The sequence below is a fragment of the Taudactylus pleione genome, unplaced genomic scaffold (assembly GCF_031769625.1).
Source record: "Taudactylus pleione unplaced genomic scaffold, aTauple2 ptg000662l, whole genome shotgun sequence".
NCBI lineage: Eukaryota > Metazoa > Chordata > Amphibia > Anura > Myobatrachidae > Taudactylus > Taudactylus pleione.
Window position 1 is genome coordinate 2,737,352 of NW_028285064.1, and position 21,734 is coordinate 2,759,085.

The 21,734-nt window shown below is 45.2% G+C and overlaps 1 protein-coding gene across 6 annotated transcripts in view; it reads right to left on the reverse strand.

Moving 5' to 3' along the window:
• Positions 1-1,648: 1,648 nt before the first annotated feature.
• Positions 1,649-21,734, reverse strand: part of ST3GAL3 (ST3 beta-galactoside alpha-2,3-sialyltransferase 3) — a 494,104-nt gene continuing 474,018 nt past the window's right edge. For all 6 annotated transcript variants that reach the window (XM_088455666.1, XM_088455665.1, XM_088455668.1 and 3 more), the window contains 3 exons: positions 19,802-19,948; positions 10,417-10,563; positions 1,649-4,068 (listed from right to left, as the gene is read on the reverse strand). In XM_088455666.1, coding sequence (XP_088311792.1) covers positions 3,979-4,068; positions 10,417-10,563; positions 19,802-19,948 — 384 coding nt within the window. In that variant the 3' untranslated portion in view covers positions 1,649-3,978. The remainder of the gene's footprint in view (positions 4,069-10,416; positions 10,564-19,801; positions 19,949-21,734) is intronic.

Here is a 21,734-nt window from a genome sequence, read left to right on the forward strand (position 1 = left end):
GACCCATAGAGTGATTGACAGGAAATGCCGTTTGTGGGTGGTGACGTGGGGTGGTCGGGCGAACGCAGGCGTGCTGTTTCAGGGGCGTGCATAAATGATGCACTGCATAACCATACGCAGTCTGAGGTCTCATAGCGTGCGTGGCTGTTAGCAATTTCTGAGTAAGGTCTGGGCTTGTACAACTGTGCGTATGGGTCCGATGTTACTCGATTGTTTCCCGATGGTTTCGCTATTCTGCTAAGTATTACGGATGTGCTTATGGTAGAGTGGGTGTCCTTATGTGGTACGGAGTTTGCATTGCAATCGCAGTGGGTTAGCATACTGTCGCAGTTAAACTGCGTGAGTATGCAGTATTGCGTACCGTAGTGAATCAGGCCCTAAGACGCAGGTAAAAAACATCAACCATTTGTGCATATATCAGCATTGCGAGCAACTGAGAATCAGGCCCATAGCCATCAGTTAATTAAAATAGATCTGCCAGTATAGATGGCGGGCGTTCTGCATCAGTTCCACATAAGCGCATGGCGGGCGTTCTGCATCAGTTCCACATCAGGGCATGGCGGGCGTTCTGCATCAGTTCCACATCAGGGCACACATAGGGTGGAAGGCAAATGCAATTTGCTTTTTTTCCCTTGCAAGTTGTGGCTTTCCCTACTGCGCATGCGATCAAAATACCCGTAGGCATCCGCCATTGTGGCGACTGGGACGCATTTGGCACTTACACCTCCTCGCATACATATCTCTGGGTATAGTAGTAATTTGTGAACAATAAAATACCTGCTTTAGCTTATTTGAAGATAAATCCCCCATTATCTCCTTCCCACATGTGCTGATAACAAAAAGGATTTACAGAGGTTACCGATAGAACCAAGGGCCTGATTCTAAGTCGCACGCAGCAGCGTCTCCTTGTGTTCATACCTGAGATGCCCACACTTAGCGTCTTTATACGCCACCACCGGTCGCACCATCACCATGGCATGTGCAGCTTCTCCGTCTGACCGCGGTCTCCTACGCCTCCTGCTGTGTATCTGGGAACGCAGCTGCTTACATTGATACAACCACAAAACTGCATAAAGTGCCCACTGAACGGACTACATTGGCATGTGCGGGTGCAGTGGCATCCCTCCCCGTACGCCGGTAAAAAGGGGCGTGGCCTCACGGGACAAACTCCAGTTGTAATCTCTACAGGGGGTCCCTGAGGTGCGGACTGCCCCCTCGGTGACCACCCTTTGTGCAGTGGCGACTCCCTCATTGTGTCAGGAGCCGAGTGCGGCACCTAATGCTACAGTGCAGCACCCGGCTCCTGTCACTGAGAAGTCGGCACTTTGGTGTCACCCCTCTGCGAGTGACACCCAGGTGCAGCCCGCACCCTCCTTGTGACACCACTGTGTGGGTGGTGGGTGACCATTGGTTGTTGTAAATTCCAGTTTTGAGGTGTTTCTATACATATATTTGATTAATGTATTCAGATCTTCTTGTAACTGATAAAAAGAAAAATGAAACTAAATGGATCTATAATTTAATGACACAAGGTCTAAATATAGACATAAAACTAAAATGCATTTTTGTAATTCACGTATATACATGTTTTAGTAGAGGCACAATAAATAAAACAATTACTTTTTATAAGAAATATCTTTTATTACCTTTAGAAAAAAATAAAAAATAATAATATGGGAATGCAAACATGAGCTTATCGCTCTCTTTGTAACCACTTTCAATTATTGTATTTCCATTTCCCATGAGGAACAATAAAGTTTTTATAGTAAAAAAGAGCAATCACCCTGGACACCAACCATCCCTGACAAAGTAACCTAGCGGTGCGAAACGCGTCAAGTATCTGTGTGGAGTAATAAGCATCAGCAGGGAACATCCAGAGTGCAGGATGCCCAGTATGGAGTGATGTCATTATTGGCCACTGTGGCCGGCTCCGGTAGAGGGTAACACCAACCTGGGCTGAAGAACTGGAGGATCATCCTGTGCCAGAGAACATGGTAGAGAGAATAATAAGCCATCTGTAGACCAACATCCTTGCAATAGGCATCGGAACATTTTATTTGTGCCTATGTTTAGCGCTTGGTCTCAATGTTAAAGTACTATTTATATTTATATAGAGCAGCTTAGGTCTGATGCCTATATTGTGCCAGTGCCCAGGAATGCCCATAACTCTTCCATCACATTTCGGTATGCGTTTGAATCGCATGCACCTCTGTACCTGGCCCTGTGCCTTCGTATGGTCACTCTGAGGAGGCTTCTAATAACCTTATCATTTACAGTTGACAAGACATTGGGCCTGATTCACTAAGGATCGCAACTGTGATCGAGGCTGCGATTACGCATGCAGTCCACTGCGGTGATATGCTAAACGCTATGCCGTCACAACACTACACAGGGACGCCCACCTTACCTTACACCAGAAGTTCCCAAACGCGGTCCTCAAGGCTCCCCAACAGTTCAGGTTTTAGAGATATCCATGGGTGAGCACAGGTGGTTAAATCAAATTGGCTGAGGTACTAATGAAGTCACCTGTACTCAACCATGGATATATCTAGAAAACCTGAACTGTTGGGGAGCCTAGAGGACCGCGTTTGGGAACCTCTGCCTTACACACATCTATAATGTTTAGCAAGACTGCGAAAACCATCGGTAACATGGAGTACCATCGCAGCCTCACGCACACTGGCACAAACTCTGATCTTACTCAGGAATCGCTAACCTCATCGCCCGCACTGAGCACTCCAGCTGCATAAAGCAATTGAACGCACTGGAACAACTGGATTTCGCCGACCCCCTCCTCCATCACCACCCACAAACGGCACTTCCTGTCAATCACTGTGTTGGGTGTGCGTAGTCAATGCAATCGCAGTCCGATCGCAATGGCCGGTTCGCGCATGCGCAGAATGCAACAATCGGCCGATTGTATGTATAATCACTGTTGCCCATAATCCCATATATTAAACACAGGTTATTTTGTACTGTGTATGTTTGTGTGTAAAGTTTGCAAATTAGTGTAAGAGTTGAATGAAATGCAACCACACAGAAAAGAAGATACAACAGGCAAAGAGTCTCCAGCTTAGGATGGAATTTAATGATAAGTCCTATTACAGGATTTCATCTCACTGCTCAGTAAGGATCTGTATACAGTGGAGGGATGTGTAGTGCTGTCCCCATGATATGAAATGTATTGCTGATATCTCCATGAGTCACATGTATGTTGGTACAGGAACCTGCTCTGTGCTCGGCTCACACCGATTTCCCTTATAAGCTTAAGGGCAGTGACGGAACCGAGCACCGATGCCGACTGCTGTTTAGGTTCCTCTAGGTGCAAAGAATTCAAACACTGATCAACGGCACAAGTCTAACACTGATTGATGACTTTGTACAAGTTACCCACCCGTACTCCCCCCTCCCCCACCCGTCAAACATAAAAACACTCATCAAAGACAGATACTGTATATAGATAGATCAAATATTTGCCTATCTATGTAATAGCAGCACCAACAATGCCCCAATCCTGGACGGTCATATTTTCTATCTTCACAAATGAAGGAACCTGCAAGTTGCAGCCAGAGATATGTCAGTAAGTGCATTTATCTGCATATGTATTAGTGTATTTTTACCCATATCTCGTCCCATGCTTGCATCTAAAAATAATACTTTATACATTCAAAATGCATGTGCTGTACCATCCGCACCTGGCATAGCAACCAGCGGTACGCTTGGCACAAGGAATTGTTTAACACGGTAATATTGTCCTTTTTCCGTATTAAAGTCACAACTGCTAAAAAAAAAAGTTCTCAAAGAGTAGTTGTCACGTCTCCCTCTTTTTATGGCCGCTGAATTGTGTATCACCGAGCTGCCCCGTGGAATTTCAGACACCTTCGTGGCATGCAAGCCTGTCTGCTGTTCCATCTCGAGGGCCGTTAAGAACAGCTCTGGGAATGGTTAGTGTCCGAGTTATAAAAGTTTCTGCTCCCATCAGATGCCGCTAGTGAGGTCATTAATTACGCGCACTTTAACCAGCTTCCTTAAGAATTCCTTCTCCTTCTGAATATTGTGAGTCCATGACTGAAAAACAGGGAGAAGAAAGAGGGTGTGAGATGGGCAGGTAATTATAGCCAGCCCACCCATTGTCCTGCATTATGTCACAGCACATGTTCAGCTCTCACAGTGTAATAAATAGAAATATTAGCTTTCTGGAGACAAAACGAGAGGAAAATGTTATAGGCCTGTACCAGGGATTGGAAGCCACCGATGAGATGTAATACATTGGTTTGTGTGTATCATTAGGACAACAGTCATACTTTGAAATCAACATTTAGCATTTCTTTCATATGAGGTGGAAATATAATGCACACGGATAGCTCTGACATCAGAGAGAAAACAAAAAAAAGCTGCTTAGTGACAATATCATACATAGTGAATAAAAGAGAAGCAGTCCGTCAAATTTGTTTCTGAGAGGAACACTGCTACAAGGAAATGAGGAGGGAATGTCATGCAGACACTGAGCTCCTCCTACAGTCCCTGAGAGGAACACTGCTACAAGGAAATGAGGAGGGAATGTCATGCAGACACTGAGCTCCTCCTACAGTCCCTGAGAGGAACACTGCTACAAGGAAATGAGGGAATGTCATGCAGATAGATATGATCACTGAGCTCCTCCTACAGTCCCTGAGAGGAGCACTGCTACAAGGAAATGAGGAGGGAATGTCATGCAGACACTGAGCTCCTCCTACAGTCCCTGAGAGGAGCACTGCTACAAGGAAATGAGGAGGGAATGTCATGCAGACACTGAGCTCCTCCTACAGTCCCTGAGAGGAGCACTGCTACAAGGAAATGAGGAGGGAATGTCATGCAGACACTGAGCTCCTCCTACAGTCCCTGAGAGGAGCACTGCTACAAGGAAATGAGGAGGGAATGTCATGCAGATAGATATGATCACTGAGCTCCTCCTACAGTCCCTGAGAGGAGCACTGCTACACAATGTAATGAGGAGCGAATGTCATGCAGATAGATATGATCACTGAGCTCCTCCTACAGTCCCTGAGAGGAACACTGCTACAAGGAAATGAGGAGGGAATGTCATGCAGATAGATATGATCACTGAGCTTCTCCTTTATTCACTGAGAGGAACACTGCTACAAGGAAATGAGGAGCGAATGTCATGCAGATAGATATGATCACTGATCTCCTCCTACAGTCCCTGAGAGGAGCACTGCTACAAGGAAATGAGGAGCGAATGTCATGCAGATAGATATGATCACTGAGCTCCTCCTACAGTCCCTGAGAGGAACACTGCTACACAATGTAATGAGGAGCGAATGTCATGCAGATAGATATGATCACTGAGCTCCTCCTACAGTCCCTGAGAGGAACACTGCTACAAGGAAATGAGGAGGGAATGTCATGCAGATAGATATGATCACTGAGCTTCTCCTTTATTCACTGAGAGGAACACTGCTACAAGGAAATGAGGAGCGAATGTCATGCAGATAGATATGATCACTGAGCTCCTCCTACAGTCCCTGAGAGGAGCACTGCTACAAGGAAATGAGGAGCGAATGTCATGCAGATAGATATGATCACTGAGCTCCTCCTACAGTCCCTGAGAGGAACACTGCTACACAATGTAATGAGGCGAATATCATACAGATCAGGGCCGGCTCCAGGGGTCAGAGCACCCTGTGCCGTTCACTGCGATCGGAAATGGGGGCGTAGCCTAATTACCATAGGCCATGCCCCCTACGTGACATTATTAGGAGGCGTGTCCGCCTCTAAATAACGTCTAGCTGGGGGAAGCCTCACTAGCTGGGCTTTCCCCAGCCCCTCTCCCATCACTGAATGGATGTCGCGCGCATTCGCACAGCATCCATTCAGAGTCTCCGGGGTCTGGTACAGCTGCGGCGGTGGGGGTCCCTAGCCTCCCGATTTGACCACCCGCGGGCCACTACGAGCACTAAGCAATTCCTACTGCAGTCACTGTGAGAAGCACTATTACACAGGGGGTATGTTCTACAGATAAATAATCACTAAGCTCCTCCTCCTACAGTCACTGATAGATATGAACACTGAGCAGTTCATACTGCAGTCACTGTTAGAAGCACTATTACACAGGGGGTATGTTATACAGATAAACGATCACTAAGCTCCTCCTACAGTCACTGATAGATATGAACACTGAGCAGTTCCTACTGCAGTCACTGTGAGAAGCACTATTACACAATGGGGTATGTTATAAAGATAAATGATCACTAAGCTCCTCCTCCTACAGTCACTGATAGATATGAACACTGAGCAGTTCCTACTGCAGTCACTGTGAGCAGCACTATTACACAGGAGGTATGTTAAACAGATAAACATGATCACAGAAGTCAGGACGACAACAAAATCCTGCTGGGGCAGCCAATGGCTATAGGGGAAGGAAGCGGAGATGGGATATTGGGGACGGCTGAGGAAATAATGAAGGATCCGGTGGGATTATTTATTACTAATAGTTTATTAAAGTTTTTTTTTTTTTTAAGGAACGGATTTTATGCTCATCCGTTCTAGAAATGCCGCACGTATTTCATGTGTGATCTGTGCAGTTTTATAAGAACTTACTGTGCCCAACTTATGCCAAGTAATTAGTGTTGTTTTGGGTACATCATGGGCCCCAAAGATATCACTGTGTACTAAAAATGCTACAGTATATGTGCCCCACCTTCCAAGCTGGAGGAACAAGAGATGGACAGAAAGCAATTCTAGTCTGTCTCAGGTCAGCCAGAATGTCTTACTCTTTTATCGCCCAGCGACAGGACAGCTAGCAATGATCTGATAAATTGGTATCATGCAACAAGGTGGACGTTTAATTGTAAATAAAAAACTTATCAAACTTTTGATATTAATCTGCCATTTTACTTATCCCAATGTTATTTGGACATTTCGAAGCATGGAAAGACGGAACACGTATAGAGCATATTTTACCACGCTTAGGGGAGATTTAATAAAGCTTGGAGAGAGATAAAATTGGAGATAAATAGCACCAACCAATCAGCATTTGAAAAGTGACAGGAGCTGATTGGTTGGTGCTATTTATCTCCAATTTTATCTCCAAGATTTATTAAATCTCCCCCTATATCCTTATAGTCTCGATAGCAAAAAAGCTTATACTTGAAAAATGGATTAAGAGGACAGCCCCTTCCATTGAATAACTTAAAGCAATGATATTAGAACATATCTATTTTGATAGGTATAATGCTCTTTATTGGTCCTTCCTACTGTTACTGACCCCCGACCAGACAGGATTTATATGGGGCAGACAGTCTGTCACTAATATTCGGAAACTACTTATGGCTACACTTCAGAAGAAGGAGCCTCATGGGGGTGGTCTGGACATCTTGCTCTCGTTAGATGCAGAAAAAGCTTTTGATCTGCTGGTCTGGGACCATCTTTATGAGACTCTAAAACGATTTGGTTTCTTTCTAATTCAGCTTCATCGGTTCTTTGTAATGGCTATCTCTCTCCTCCATTGTCTATCTTCAATGGTACACGATAGGGATGTCTCTTATCTCCGTTGCTATAGCCCTTGAACCACTCGCAGTAGCTCTGCGAGTAAATACAAACTATACAGGTATTACAATAGCCTCCCTATCATTTTGGACCTTATAGCTCTTTTTGGCTATTTTGCGGGTTATCGGATCAATGTACAGAAATGAGAGATGCTACCCCTTAGCTATCATAGTTCCACTTTTAATTCTTCTCATTGTTGTCAACAATTTTGTATAAAATGTGCACAAAACTCTGTTAAATACTTAGGTATTCAGATCCCATGTAACCCTTCCAATTTATACCTTAACAATTTTACAGCCTGTATTAAAAATATTCTCTCTCAATTGGAATATTGGATTAATCTCCCTCTGTCGTTATTAGGCAGAATCGCCCTGATTTAAATCCGTTATTTTCCCAAAATTAGAATATAAAATGCAGATGATACCGATAGCTTTGTCTAGGAAAGATATACAATTATGTACTTCACCTTTCACCAAATTTATATGGCAAGCAAAAAAAACCACAGATACATAGAAGTCATTTACTACAAAGTAGGGAGAACGGTGGCCTAGGACTCCCAGATATAGCTGCCTTTTCTCAAGCTACGTTCTTTAGGTATATGTCGGATTGGTTATTCAGGGCCGAAACTAGGATATCTGTCACCCGGTGCAAGGCAGCAATTTTGCGCCCCCTCCCTTCCTGTTCCTGGATTTTGTCCTTGCTCCTCCATAAAGCAGTGCCACACACCAGAATGCCCATTAAACATTATGCCACACACTGTAATGCCCATTACCAAAGTGCCACTTACATATTTGCCCGACACCATTTTATGCCCCACAGTAAGGCTTTTAATTACTTTAAAATTACCTGCTCGTTGCCATGGGGTTTCATGCTCGTTGCCAGGGGTTACATGCTCGTTGCTAGGGGGTTTATGCTCGTTGCCATGGGATTTATGCTCGTTGCCAGGGGGTTTCATACTCCTTGCCATGGAGCTTCATGTTCATTTAGAGGGGGGTTTATGCTCGTTGCCAGGGGATTTCACGGGAGAAGATGCAGCTTTCAGCATCTTCTCCCGGCAGCGCCAGCGTTCCCGGCACTTCCGGGAACGCTGTGTGCATTGCGCTCTGCTAACAGACACTAGAGGTCCAGTAGGACCTCTAGCATCTGTCTCCTCCTTGGCGGCGGCTATTTTTGGATGGCGCTTTTCTGAATCTGCAGCCCCCAAGCCACCGCGAGCCAGCTTTTTTCACCCCTGCAATCCGGCACCCGGTGCACGTGCACCTCTAGCCCCCCCTTGTTGCGGCCCTGGGTTATTGGGCATTTCTAATGATATAAATAAAGTGTTAGAAGAATCTTTATTTCATCCATATGCACCAGCTGCATTACTTCATTTACCAAAAGCAGATATTCCTGCTAATATACGTAATACTTATTTCTTCAGGATACTTCTGCTGCTTGGAGAAGCATTTCTAGAAAACTAACTACAGAACATACAGTTACCAAATATATTCCTTTATGGGGCAACCCAGACTTCCCACCATCTTTGCAGAGTATTTGGTACATGCATTGGAAATGTAAAGGGATAAGTGCAATCCGAGATGTATTAGATCCTGGTGGCTTACTTATGTCCTTCCAACAACTACAGGAGAAATTCCATCTTCCAGCAAAACATTTTTTCATGTACTTACAAGTTCACACTATGCAAACACCAAATTTCCTAAAGGCATCAACTCCACACAATCTCTGTCTAATGTGATAGAGTCTTTGTTACGGATACGTTCTACATCTCACTACCGAATCCGATATCTGTACCCCCATTTGTTACTAAATGACCCTGATAAATTATGGCGTAATCTTCAGGTAAGATGGTCAAGAGACCTTCCTGAATTAGGAAACATTCAAGTATTGCTTTCTCACATAGGGACTATACTGAAAACATTAGGATCCTCTAGATTACAAGAGGTCCATATCAAATTCATACATAGAGCCTTTTTTCCTCAGAATCAACGGAAATACATGATTTCGGGCTCCACTGGTCAATGTCTGAAGTGTTCTATGGACAATGCATCTTGTATTCATGCTTTCTGGTCTTGTTATAAGATCAAAAAATTGTGGCGTAAGGTATTAAATTTTAGTAGTCAAACTTTTGATATTAATCTGCCCTTTTTACCTATCCCATTGTTATTTGTACATTTCGAAGCATGGAAAGATGGAACACGTATATGGCACATTTTACCACTCTTAGGACCTCATTCAGAGACTCTCGCATGCGGCCGCTCACTCGCATCCAGCGTATGCACATTTTTCAAAGTGACTCCATGGGAAGCGATCGCTCGCCAAGGCATAAGCACACCCACTTTGGCTGTGCGAGCGATCGCTCTGTGTAAGCTGACACCCATTAGCCTATGTTGAGACGCCCACTTGCGCACGTCATCTCCAGGAAGTATATTAAAACATTGGTACATCGAGCACCATTGGTAGCGATCGCAGCGCTTGTGGTTGCCTTACCCTGCCGAAAAAATAACATCAAAATTCACCTTATTTTGATAATAAATATATATATATATATATATACACACACTATGAGGTATATCTGTTTCGTAAATATATTCATATTTATGTTATCACTAATAACCTTGTGAATTCTTCAGATGTTTCAATAAAATGTTTAAAAAATAAAATAAATATTGGTATTTATTAAAATAAAGGGTTATTTTTGTACTTTTCAAATTGTCTGTTGAGATAATTTTACAGCACAATCATAGATTCATCTTGCACTGGGTATCACACGTTCACCAGGTGGGTAATCTGACTTTTACGGGTAAAGAAAGTTCTTAAGTGTAATTAAAGGTGACTAAACAAATATACACCAGGGAACGACCTTGTTACCTCTTTAATGGCTGCCATCTTGATAGTCTCGTAGTAGTGAAGAGGCGCATTGGGAAGGTTCATATCATACCCAAAACCTGCCACTGCCACCTCGTCACAGTTGTGTAGTGCCATAGTGATAGCAACACTGCCCAAAGTCGGGATGTTCTGCGTAGAAGAAACACATACATATAATTGCTTAACAAATGTCTTTGGCATATAAACATCAGCACAAACCCCACCGCGACCAGGCTAATTTATCATCTGCAATGCGACAGTACATCATACATCCAAACTGCGGCACAGACGGCGAGTCGGCTGATCGCCAGGCATCGTATATGACTATGTATGTGCGAGATATTAGTATGGTGCAAGGTCACCATGTGGGCCTGACAAGTTTAGCGACATTCTCTGCAGGAAGCCTTTGGTGGTAGGTGCTCATCCTCTTCTAACAAAACAGTATCACGCATCGGCCGAAACACAATGTGAATTCCAAAGAACAAATTGTGGCTGAAGACAGAGTAAAGGCCCAAAGGACCAACATACTCGGGATGGATTGCAAGTCATCTGAAAGATAGTGATATACAGTACCGCTGTCATGTGATACTTCCCTGCTAATACCCATCCCTCACTGATGGCTTCCAGAAGAAAGAGTTTGTGTATAATTCCTTATTGTCCGCAGTGGCCTGCGCAGAGCAGATGGCAACACTAAATCAGCCAGGAGAGATAATAATCGCCCATATGTCACAGTGCAGAGCTGGTGATAATCCCCGGTTAGAGGCTCCAGACAAATAGCAAACTCTCCATCTCCTTCACTCATTCCAATGAGCCACAAGCACTCATAGCCTCACTGAATACTTCCCCTGAGACATTAGACCACAATCACACGGCTGATCCACAGCTTTTCATCTGAGGAAATGATTTAACGATCACCACTTGAGGGTGTAAAATCGATTTCAACAGAGCATGGCAAGATAAGGTGCACCCTGTGGCTGTGTGTGCAATGAGACCACAAGGAGTCAGAAGTCACAGTCACTAGACTGCATTACACCAGATACTGAACATTAACGAGATGCTATCATAGCGATGTGTCGGCCAGTAATCAGACTGGCGAGAGCAGAGGTCACGGCCACATTTGGGCCACATCACTCCGGCAGAATCAGATACAGTATTTCTATGAGCTCTATATTAGGATAACCTCTCTGCAGTATATATCTGCCAATTGGGGTTTATCTATGTGCAAAATATGAAGGGTAGTGGGGATTTCTCAGAGTAATGTACAGATGGCAGTGGGGATTCTCTGGGTAATGAATAGCGGGCAGTGGGGGAGGCTCTGGGCAGGGGTGTATCTTGGGGTCCGAGCGCCCCTGGCAAACTAAGGGACTGGCGCCCCCTCCAATGACTGCTTCTATTTGAAAAAATAAAATAACACACATTGGGGGTAGTTTAATTGAGACACCTGTAGAAATAGGGAGAATATTTTTTTTTATTTCTCTTTTTAATATATATATCTTTTACAGAACTTACTCTATTGCAACCCACTATTTACTAATGCCAAAAAACACAGGAAATGCTTGAAAACATAGCATCAAAAACAAACATGCATTATGGGTAAAATAATTTACATATATTCAAATTGGACTGCCTACACTGCATTATGCTTTTTTAACTCTGCCATAAAATTCACTGGTAAAACAGCCCACATGAGTCCATTGCTATCTCACACACAATAATAAAAACAGTCCCTAAGGATCATGTGTTAATTCTAACACCTGAGTATCCACAACCTATAAAGATCATGGTCAATTCCCCATACTGAGAAAAAGATAAATTTATTAGTACTTACACTGGGGGTAATTCAACTTACACGCCTGTAGAAATAGGGAGACAATATATATATATATAGATATATATATATATATATATTTTATTTTTTTGTATATTTTTCCAGTTATAACACTTACTACATGCAAGCACTGTTTATTAATTTCTATATGTCAACAACACAGGAAAAGAGGGCATCAATAACAAACAAGGTGCATATTGGGCAAGATAATTTGCATATATGCAAATTACCTTGTGAATAGAGAATTGTGGTTGATGTGGTGTTGCACTCTTTTCCTGCAAGGTTGACATATGGGACTTAGTAAGTGGTGATTGGTATGTAGTGGGTATTGTGGGAGAAGAGATATATTATAAAAAAAAAATTAGAAAAAAATTATTCTCTCTAATTTTAAATGTTTCTGATATAAAGGGACATATAAGAAGCCTGATACACATTAATTATCAATGGAGGACATTGATAAGAGCAGAGGCAACGGAGGGAGACTAGGGATCATTTACTAATGACAGCTGTCTGCGGGACACTGCGCAGAGCAAACAGTGCCAATGATCATTTGCTAATGATGTCGGATGGCACCCCTGGCAAGGGCCATCCAGGCCAATAGGAAGATATGCTCCTGGCTCTGGGTAACATATATAGTGATGGCAGTAGGGGATTCTCTGGGTAAAGTATAGTGATAGCAGTGGGGAATTCTTAGGGTAATGTATGGATGGAAGTGGGGGATTATCTGGGTAAAACTATATGGTGATGGCAGTGGGGGATTCTCTGGGTAATGTATGGTGGCTAGTGGGGGATTCACTGGGTACAGGGCCGGATTAAGATTTGTGGGGGCCCCTATCAATAAAATTACATTATGCCATCATACAGTGTCCCCATTATGCACATTATTCCACAGTGGCTAATATAAACATCATACCAAACACAGTCCCCACAGTATGCCACACAATGTCTTGATATTATGTCACACAATGCCCCCAGTATTAATATTATGCCTCCAGTATTAAAAGTATGCCCAAACTATCTTTTCTAGTATTAATATTATGCCCAATATTAAATATTATGCCCCACAGTGCCCCCTCCAGAATTATTATTATGCTCTGCAGTGCCCCAATATTAAATGTTATGCCTGACAGTGCCCCCTTCAGAATAATATACCCAGTAATATCATGCCCCACAATACCCCCAGTAATAATATTGTGCCCTTTCCAGAAATAATTTCATGCCCCCCAGCAAGAAATATTATGCCCCATCCAGAATTAATATTATGTCCCCCAGTAATAAATATACACAATGCCTTCACTATGTCACATAATACCCCCAGTATTATTCTCCCCCCCCAAGTACCCCCAGTATTATGTCCACAGTGCTTTCTGTAATATAATTATGCCCCCAGTATTAAAAATCATGCCTCATAGTGCCATCTCCAGAATTAATATATAACATATATATGCCTCCCAGTATATGCCCACAGTGGCCCCTGCTGTATTACTTTTATCACCTCAGTACACCACACCTACAGAGCCCCCAAGTACTTACCTTTTGTGGCGGGCTCTTCCGATGATAGGCGGACGTCCAGGACGGGCTGCTGCTGCTTATGAATGCACAGTGCATACAGAGCAGCTTCTGAGTACCTTAAGCGTCGTGGACGTGATGTCACACTTAAGGGACTCGGGAGCCGCTCGGTATGCATGTGCCTTCAGCAGCAGCTGCAAAATCACTGCGCCAGCCTTGTGAGGGACCGTCTGAGACAGTAGCTGCTCTCAGCCATCGGTGGCTCAGAGCAATCTTGTGTGGGGGCCCCTTGGGTGTGGGGGCCCCAGGACGACCACCCATGTCGACCTGCCGTTAATCCGGCCCTGACTGGGTAATGTATGGATAACAGTGGGGGATTCTCAGGTAATGTATGGATGGCAGTGGGGGATTCTCTGGGTAATGTAGGGATGGCAGGGGGGTATTCTCATCGTAATGTATGGATGGAAGTGGGGGATTCTCTGGGTAATACTGTACATGGTGATGGCAGTGGAGGATTCCCTGGATAATGTATGGCGGGCAGTGGGGGATTCTCTGTGTAATGTATGGCGGGCAGTGGGGGATTCTCTGGGTAATGTATGGCAGACAGTGGGGGATTCTCTGGGTAATGTATGGTGGGCAGTGGGGGATTCTCTGGGTAATACTGTACATGGTGATGGCAGTGGGGGATTCTCTGGGTAATACTGTACATGGTGATGGCAGTGGGGGATTCTCTGGGTAATATTGTACATGGTGATGGCAGTGGGGGATTCCCTGGATAATGTATGGCGGGCAGTGGGGGATTCTCTGTAATGTATGGGGGGCAGTGGGCAATTCTCTGTGTAATGTATGGCAGGCACTGGGGGATTCTCTAGGTAATGTATGGTGGGCAGTGGGGGATTCTCTGGGTAATACTAAGCATGGTGATGGCAGTGGGGGATTCCCTGGATAATGTATGGTGGGCAGTGGGGGATTCTCTGGGTAATGTATGGCGTGCAGTGGGGGATTCTCTGGGTAATGTATGGTGGGCAGTGGGGGATTCTCTGGGTAATACTGTACATGGTGATGGCAGTGGGGGATTCCCTGGATAATGTATGGCGGGCAGTGGGGGATTCTCTGTAATGTATGGGGGGCAGTGGGGGATTCTCTGCGTAATGTATGGCGGGCAGTGGGGGATTCTCTGGGTAATGTATGGCAGGCAGTGGAGGATTCCCTGGGTAATATATGGTGGACAGTGGGGGATTCTCTGGGTAATACTGTAACTGGTGATGGCAGTGGGGGATTCCCTGGAAAATGTATGGCGGGCAGTGGGGGATTCTCTGTAATGTATGGGGGGCAGTGGGCAATTCTCTGTGTAATGTATGGTGGGCAGTGGGGGATTCTCTGCGTAATTTATGGCAGGCAGTGGGGCATTCTCTGGGTAATGTATGGTGGGCAGTGGGGGATTCTCTGGGTAATACTAAGCATGGTGATGGCAGTGGGGGATTCCCTGGATAATGTATGGTGGGCAGTGGGGGATTCTCTGGGTAATGTATGGCGTGCAGTGGGGGATTCTCTGGGTAATGTATGGGGGGCAGTGGGGGATTCTCTGGGTAATGTATGGGGGGCAGTGGGGGATTCTCTGTAATGTATGGGGGGCAGTGGGGAATTCTCTGGGTAATGTATGGATGGCAGTGGGCAATTCTCTGTAATGTATGGCGGGCAGTGGGGGATTCTCTGGGTAATGTATGGAGGATTCTCTGGGTAATGTATGGTGGGCAGTGGGGGTAATGTATGCTTTTCTGTCTATAAAAAAAGCAGCTGTTCTCTTTGTTAATTGATGACTGGAGGTCTGGAGTGAGACCACAGAGATAAAGTCTGTAAGAGACCAGAGAGAAAGAGCTGGAAGGTTGCAGTGTGAGCAGCCCAGTGAAGTGTTCAGCATCCATGAGAGGGGTAAGAGATGTCAGTATATGTGTTGGAGAGATGGGGAAGAGGAATTTCCCAGGAGCTTTTACTGTTAAGGTACCAGAGGAGTCCCTTATGTATTAAAGCCCCCCAGCAGCCATTAAAGGGGGGGGGGGCCGTGTGGCTATAGGAGCCATTCCTGTAGTATAGGGATGGGCTGCAGCTGAGAGTGTGATAGCTACAATAGAAAAGTCTGTATATTGCTGTCCTATGTGATTGAGAAGGGGAGCAGAGGGAGGCAGACTGGGTATAAGACACTCTGTATATTGTCTTAGAAGAGACAAAGAAGAGGCAGAGTGAAAAAGAAGTTATGTGGGATGTGTATGAAGCGGTCGGACTACAGGCACCAGCCAGCCAAGGGCCAGGTGGACCTGTTTGTGTAAAATGCAAAGCATTCATTGTGACTGTGCTTAAAGACTGTGCTGGTGAAGAAGAGTGTGATGTAATGTAACCATATGCATAAGATTGTCATGCACCATCTGACATGCCAAGTATCTGAGCTGGAGGGAGAGGAGAAGCTGCTGTAACCATATTCTTGTCCGTTAAAGTCATGTGCCCGTGCAGCTCCCGACCTTTGGAACTCTCTTCCTCTCCCCATCAGACTCTCCACCTCTTCACAATCCTTCAAACGGGCTCTTGAGACCCACTACTTCATCAAAGCCTTCCATCTCCCATCCTAACCCGCTGATACATGCTCCTTACTCCCTGTCTACCCCATCTGTGTCACTCCTGTTTGTCTGCCCCTCCCCTTTAGAATGTGAGTTCTTACGAGCAGGGCCCTCTACCCTCTTGTGCTTCTCATTACTTTACCTTCATCTAAATAAATAATAATAATAATAATAAATAATAATAATAATAAATGCAGCTCTTCTCCTGTAATCACACACATATATAACTTCTGTGTGCAGTAAGCTCGATCAGACTGCGATTCTACCTACATGCCCATAACACACCCGCAACTCATATGGCACAGTTACACCCACACAGCTGCAAGTGCTGCTAACGTTCAAGTGCGTATGAATGTGAATGGCCAGTAGTTGTTGCATATAATCAGCTGCAGAGCGTGCGCAGTGCAAAAATTACAGTCTATCTGAATCTGGCATATTGTGACATCACCGCACCCACTAACCTCACTAATGGGCGTTTTAAGAGTGGAGGGGGCCCATATGCATCCCCCATTGGGGCCCCCTCCTCTCTGACGGTGGCTCAGCGGCACTGAGTGCTGTAGATTCTGGCTTCATGCCAGAATCTACAGCGCATGTGCGGGTCTCCGGGAAAATGGTGCCCGCGCCTACTTTCCTGGGGACATCTTTTCTGCACTTGCGCAGATCACTGGGAAAATGGCCGCTGCCATTTTCCCAGTGAGTGTTTTCTGCTCTACAGCGCCGGTCTGGCGCTGCAGAGCGGCGCTTCGGGAGTCGGCGGAGAGGCAAGTATAATAACCTATGGGTGCAGAGTGTGCGGTGTGGGCCCCCCTGGACCCGGGGGCCCATGTGCCCCGCACACCCTGCACCCATTATAGATACGCCCCTGGCACCATGGTTTTCCAAGCTCATTGGGCCTGCTTCCGGGTCGGATGCAGTGGAGCAATGCTTTTCGTATGCGTCTGAGTCATGGTACAGATTTTGGCCGCACAATATCACAAATGTAAGGGGCGATCCTGGACTGTGACTGGGTGGTTACAGGGCAGAGGCTAAAAATACGCACGGAAATGTTACGTTTTATGGGAGGGTCGCAAAAGTGTCGCTGAAAGCGGTTGCATACAAAGCCACTGATCCGCTCACATATAGATGTGTCCTCATATATCTAGCCTCAATAAGCCACGCAGCGCCACTTGCTTGGCAGAAGTGTGCCTCCAGGTCCTGTGTAAATCTGTTAGACACATTTTCATAAAAAAAAAGACGCCCAACTCTAAGTCGCGAGGTGATGTGACTAGGACGCGCCAGCAGACCGTGCTGATTAATCTGATATGTGATATTTGTATATCTCTGTATTTGTACATTTTCTGCGTCCACCTCCCAATCATGCTCTTAGGGGCATATTCAATAGGCTGCGTGAAAAGCAAAAAACCCGCACCAGCGAGGTTTTTCCTGCAGGTGCGGGTTTTTTGCTATTCTATTAGGTGCGTGTTTTGTTTTAAAACACGCGCCGAGAGGTTTTTTTTTGCGCACTTCCAGAGCAAGCGTGATTTTTCCTGAAATCAATGATTTCAGGAGAAATCACCGGGACTTGCTCTGACACCCCCGCGGCGCCCTCCCCTGAGGACTAATTAAGCAATTGGAAGTAACCATTTAGCTTAATTAATCCTTAATTACTTACCTTCTGCAGCGCTGTCTTCTCATCTTCTTCTTCATCCTACGTCGGGAGCCGGCTCTTCTGCAGCAGTGGTGAGTATGTCAGTGTGTGTGCTGTATGTAAGTGTCTTTGAGAGTGTGTGTGTGTTTGAGTTTGTGTGTGTGCCCCCGCAGTGCTTGTGTGGCCCCCCGGAATTGGCGCTGGGAGAACTACATCTCCCAGCAGCCCTTGCTCCTCCCATCAGCCCCCGGGACTCCCAGCAGCCCCCTCTCCAGTAAGAAGAGAGAGAGGAGGCCGCCGGGAGCCGCGGGGACCCGGGCAGGTAAGTGGCTTTTCTGTTTTTTTTTTTTTTAATTTACGCGGCGTGGGGTTTTCAGTGATGAAAACCCTGCGTCCACTGTTTTTTAATTGAATCCCGCGGGAGCGCGCATACCCGCGGGATTCCGAAATTGGCCACGAGGGGCGCGAGGTTTTTTCCTCGCAAAACCTTGTGCCCAATTGAATATACCCCTTAGACTCTTGTACAGTCGGACGCAAGGGCAACCGATGGTGGAGCCTAAGGACGCGCCAATAGCTGCTACTGCGACTATGGAGGCTGACGGTGGGCGTCTCAGTCCTTGCACATTCGGACGCACGGATTACACCAGGGAAGGACTTGTAGCGGCATTTGCATAAAGACGAAGATAGGACTGCGGCAACAGACACAGACGTCTTAGTATCGGCCCCATTGCGCTTAACACATTGAGGTGAATGCAGTGTTGAAGTATAAATGCTGTGTCACAGGCCAGTCAGTATAAGGCCTCCAGGCAGAATTACCTGTTGATAACACCCTTGGGATAAAGATACAAATCTGTTGCATTATCTTAAATGGATGTTAAATAACTTGGCCCTGGCTAATGTACAGCTAATGTACAGCTAATGTACAGCTATTGTACAGCTAATGTACAGCTAATGTACAGCTAATGTACAGCGAGAACTCTCTGTATGTGGGAGATGGTAAACAGGCTCTTATCAAATATCATTACTCATCAGCCGCAGGACTTACTGTAGGGACACATCCAGGTCATTCTATAGGAAGCCATGCAGGGCAGCACTCTCATGTAATCACATTTATGGTGCATACACGCGGTCAGATCTGTTGTCAGATATGAACGATAATGATTTTAAAAATCGTTCATATCTGAAAGAAAATCTGACATGTGGGCCTGCAACGATGAACGATGCGCGTTCCCGCCTGTCGGATAACGCATCGTCTGTGTTTGCTGTCAGATTTTGATGATTCCATTCATTTTAATACTGTCTGAAATGGTTCAAATCGTTGGTAAAATCGTACAATAGTTCATCTGACAGATCTGACCGTGTGTATGTACCATTAGTCAGAATCGCAGACGCAGGATGTGACACGCCCCAGAAACGTCTGGGCTTTTTGCCGCCGCTCCCCGTTACCTCCCCCAAACGCTCCCTAACTGTCAATCACACTGCGAGTAAATGGTTGCTGTGAGTGACTACAGTAATTTACCTTTGCGCATGCACCGGTGCGACTTAGACACCTGCGCAGATTGCCGATTATAGCGCAACTGCGAAATCCTCGGCATAGCGTACAGCTTTTTTACATGGTTACTTTGTGAGATATTTAAAATAATCGTTTGTGCCTTCGCTATTGTGTCTTTCCTGTGTGATCTAGGGCCTCGCGAGATACCGCGCTTGCTATAAACAGCCGTCTTTGTCATGGCGGTACGGCACACATACTGTAACCCCCGGTCTTCATATCCACTTTAATAAACATTAACCATTCTCGTTCTAGATCCTTACCCCTCTTCCCATTTGTCCATTATTGAATGGCAGCCCAATGAAACTGAATGCTGCTTCCTGGATGAAGTATGGGTTGAGGATGCGAATATCCCGTGGCTCTCGTGGTACGCGGGTGGCCACTGACTTCCAGAAACCATCTGCGGCGCTCTGAGGGACAGGAGAGAGAGGTAGGTGAGCTGTAGGTTGTACCATGGAAAACATTTCATCTTACACATTACTATCGGATGGTTACAGACTGAAATTGGACAGCAGCAAATGGCAGTGTGGCCTCCATGTTATGTGGGTCTGTGATCCCACACCTCCATATATACATCCAGAAGTCACCCCTATCAGACGCGTGTACCTACAGCCTCAGTACTGTGATGGGAGCAATGAGCCATATGTGATGGATCGGGAAACTGTACACAACCTATTGCTCCAATATGATGTGAGTAGACAGAAGTGTCAGCTCACGTTCCCAGTGTGTACTGTAGGTAGGGCCTGGGACATATTATTTGTAAACATGCTGTAAAAACAGTGGTCTATAGAATGCAGTATGGCAGCATTGTGTGGTGATACCAGACCAGCTGTATGATCCTGGGGTATTATACACGTATTCCCAGGTACACTGAGCTGTTTTGTAGGATGATATAAACACGCCACACACAGTGCTGTCTAGAGGGACCTTCCCTACTACAATTGCTGTCATATTATGAAACGTAGATAGAATGTCCTATTATATAACCCCTTCATTAATGTAAGCATACAGTACACAGTCCCGAGGAGGGAGATAATCAGTGAAAGCTGCGTCCATCATACAGGAGCATTTGCGCTATGCAGGTGGTTAGTACACATCTATAAAATCTGGGACTGTCCCTGGGAATGAGGAGCATTTTGCAGCTACGCATCTAACAGGGCAGTATATGATGTCACAGTAGTGTATGGAGGTACAGTATATCACAGGGCAGTATATGTCACAGTAGTGTATGGAGGTACAGTATATCACAGGGCAGTATATGTCACAGTAGTGTATGGAGGTACAGTATATCACAGGGCAGTATATGATGTCACAGTAGTGTACGGAGGTACAGTATATCACAGGGCAGTATATGTCACAGTAGTGTATGGAGGTACAGTATATCACAGGGCAGTATATGTCACAGTAGTGTATGGAGGTACAGTATATCACAGGGCAGTATATGATGTCACAGTAGTATACAGAGGTACAGTATATCACAGGGCAGTATATGCTGTCACAGTAGTGTATGGAGGTACAGTATATCACAGGGCAGTATATGATGTCACAGTAGTGTATGGTGGTACAGTATATCACAGGGCAGTATATGATGTCACAGTAGTATACGGAGGTACAGTATATCACAGGGCAGTATATGATGTCACAGTAGTATACAGAGGTACAGTATATCACAGGGCAGTATATGATGTCACAGTAGTATACGGAGGTACAGTATATCACATGGCAGTATATGATGTCACAGTAGTGTACGGAGGTACAGTATATCACAGGGCAGTATATGTCACAGTAGTGTATGGAGGTACAGTATATCACAGGGCAGTATATGATGTCACAGTAGTATACAGAGGTACAGTATATCACAGGGCAGTATATGCTGTCACAGTAGTGTATGGAGGTACAGTATATCACAGGGCAGTATATGATGTCACAGTAGTGTATGGTGGTACAGTATATCACAGGGCAGTATATGATGTCACAGTAGTATACGGAGGTACAGTATATCACAGGGCAGTATATGATGTCACAGTAGTATACAGAGGTACAGTATATCACAGGGCAGTATATGTCACAGTAGTGTATGGAGGTACAGTATATCACAGGGCAGTATATGATGTCACAGTAGTATATGGAGGTACAGTATATCACAGGTCAGTATATGATGTCACAGTAGTATACAGAGGTACAGTATATCACATG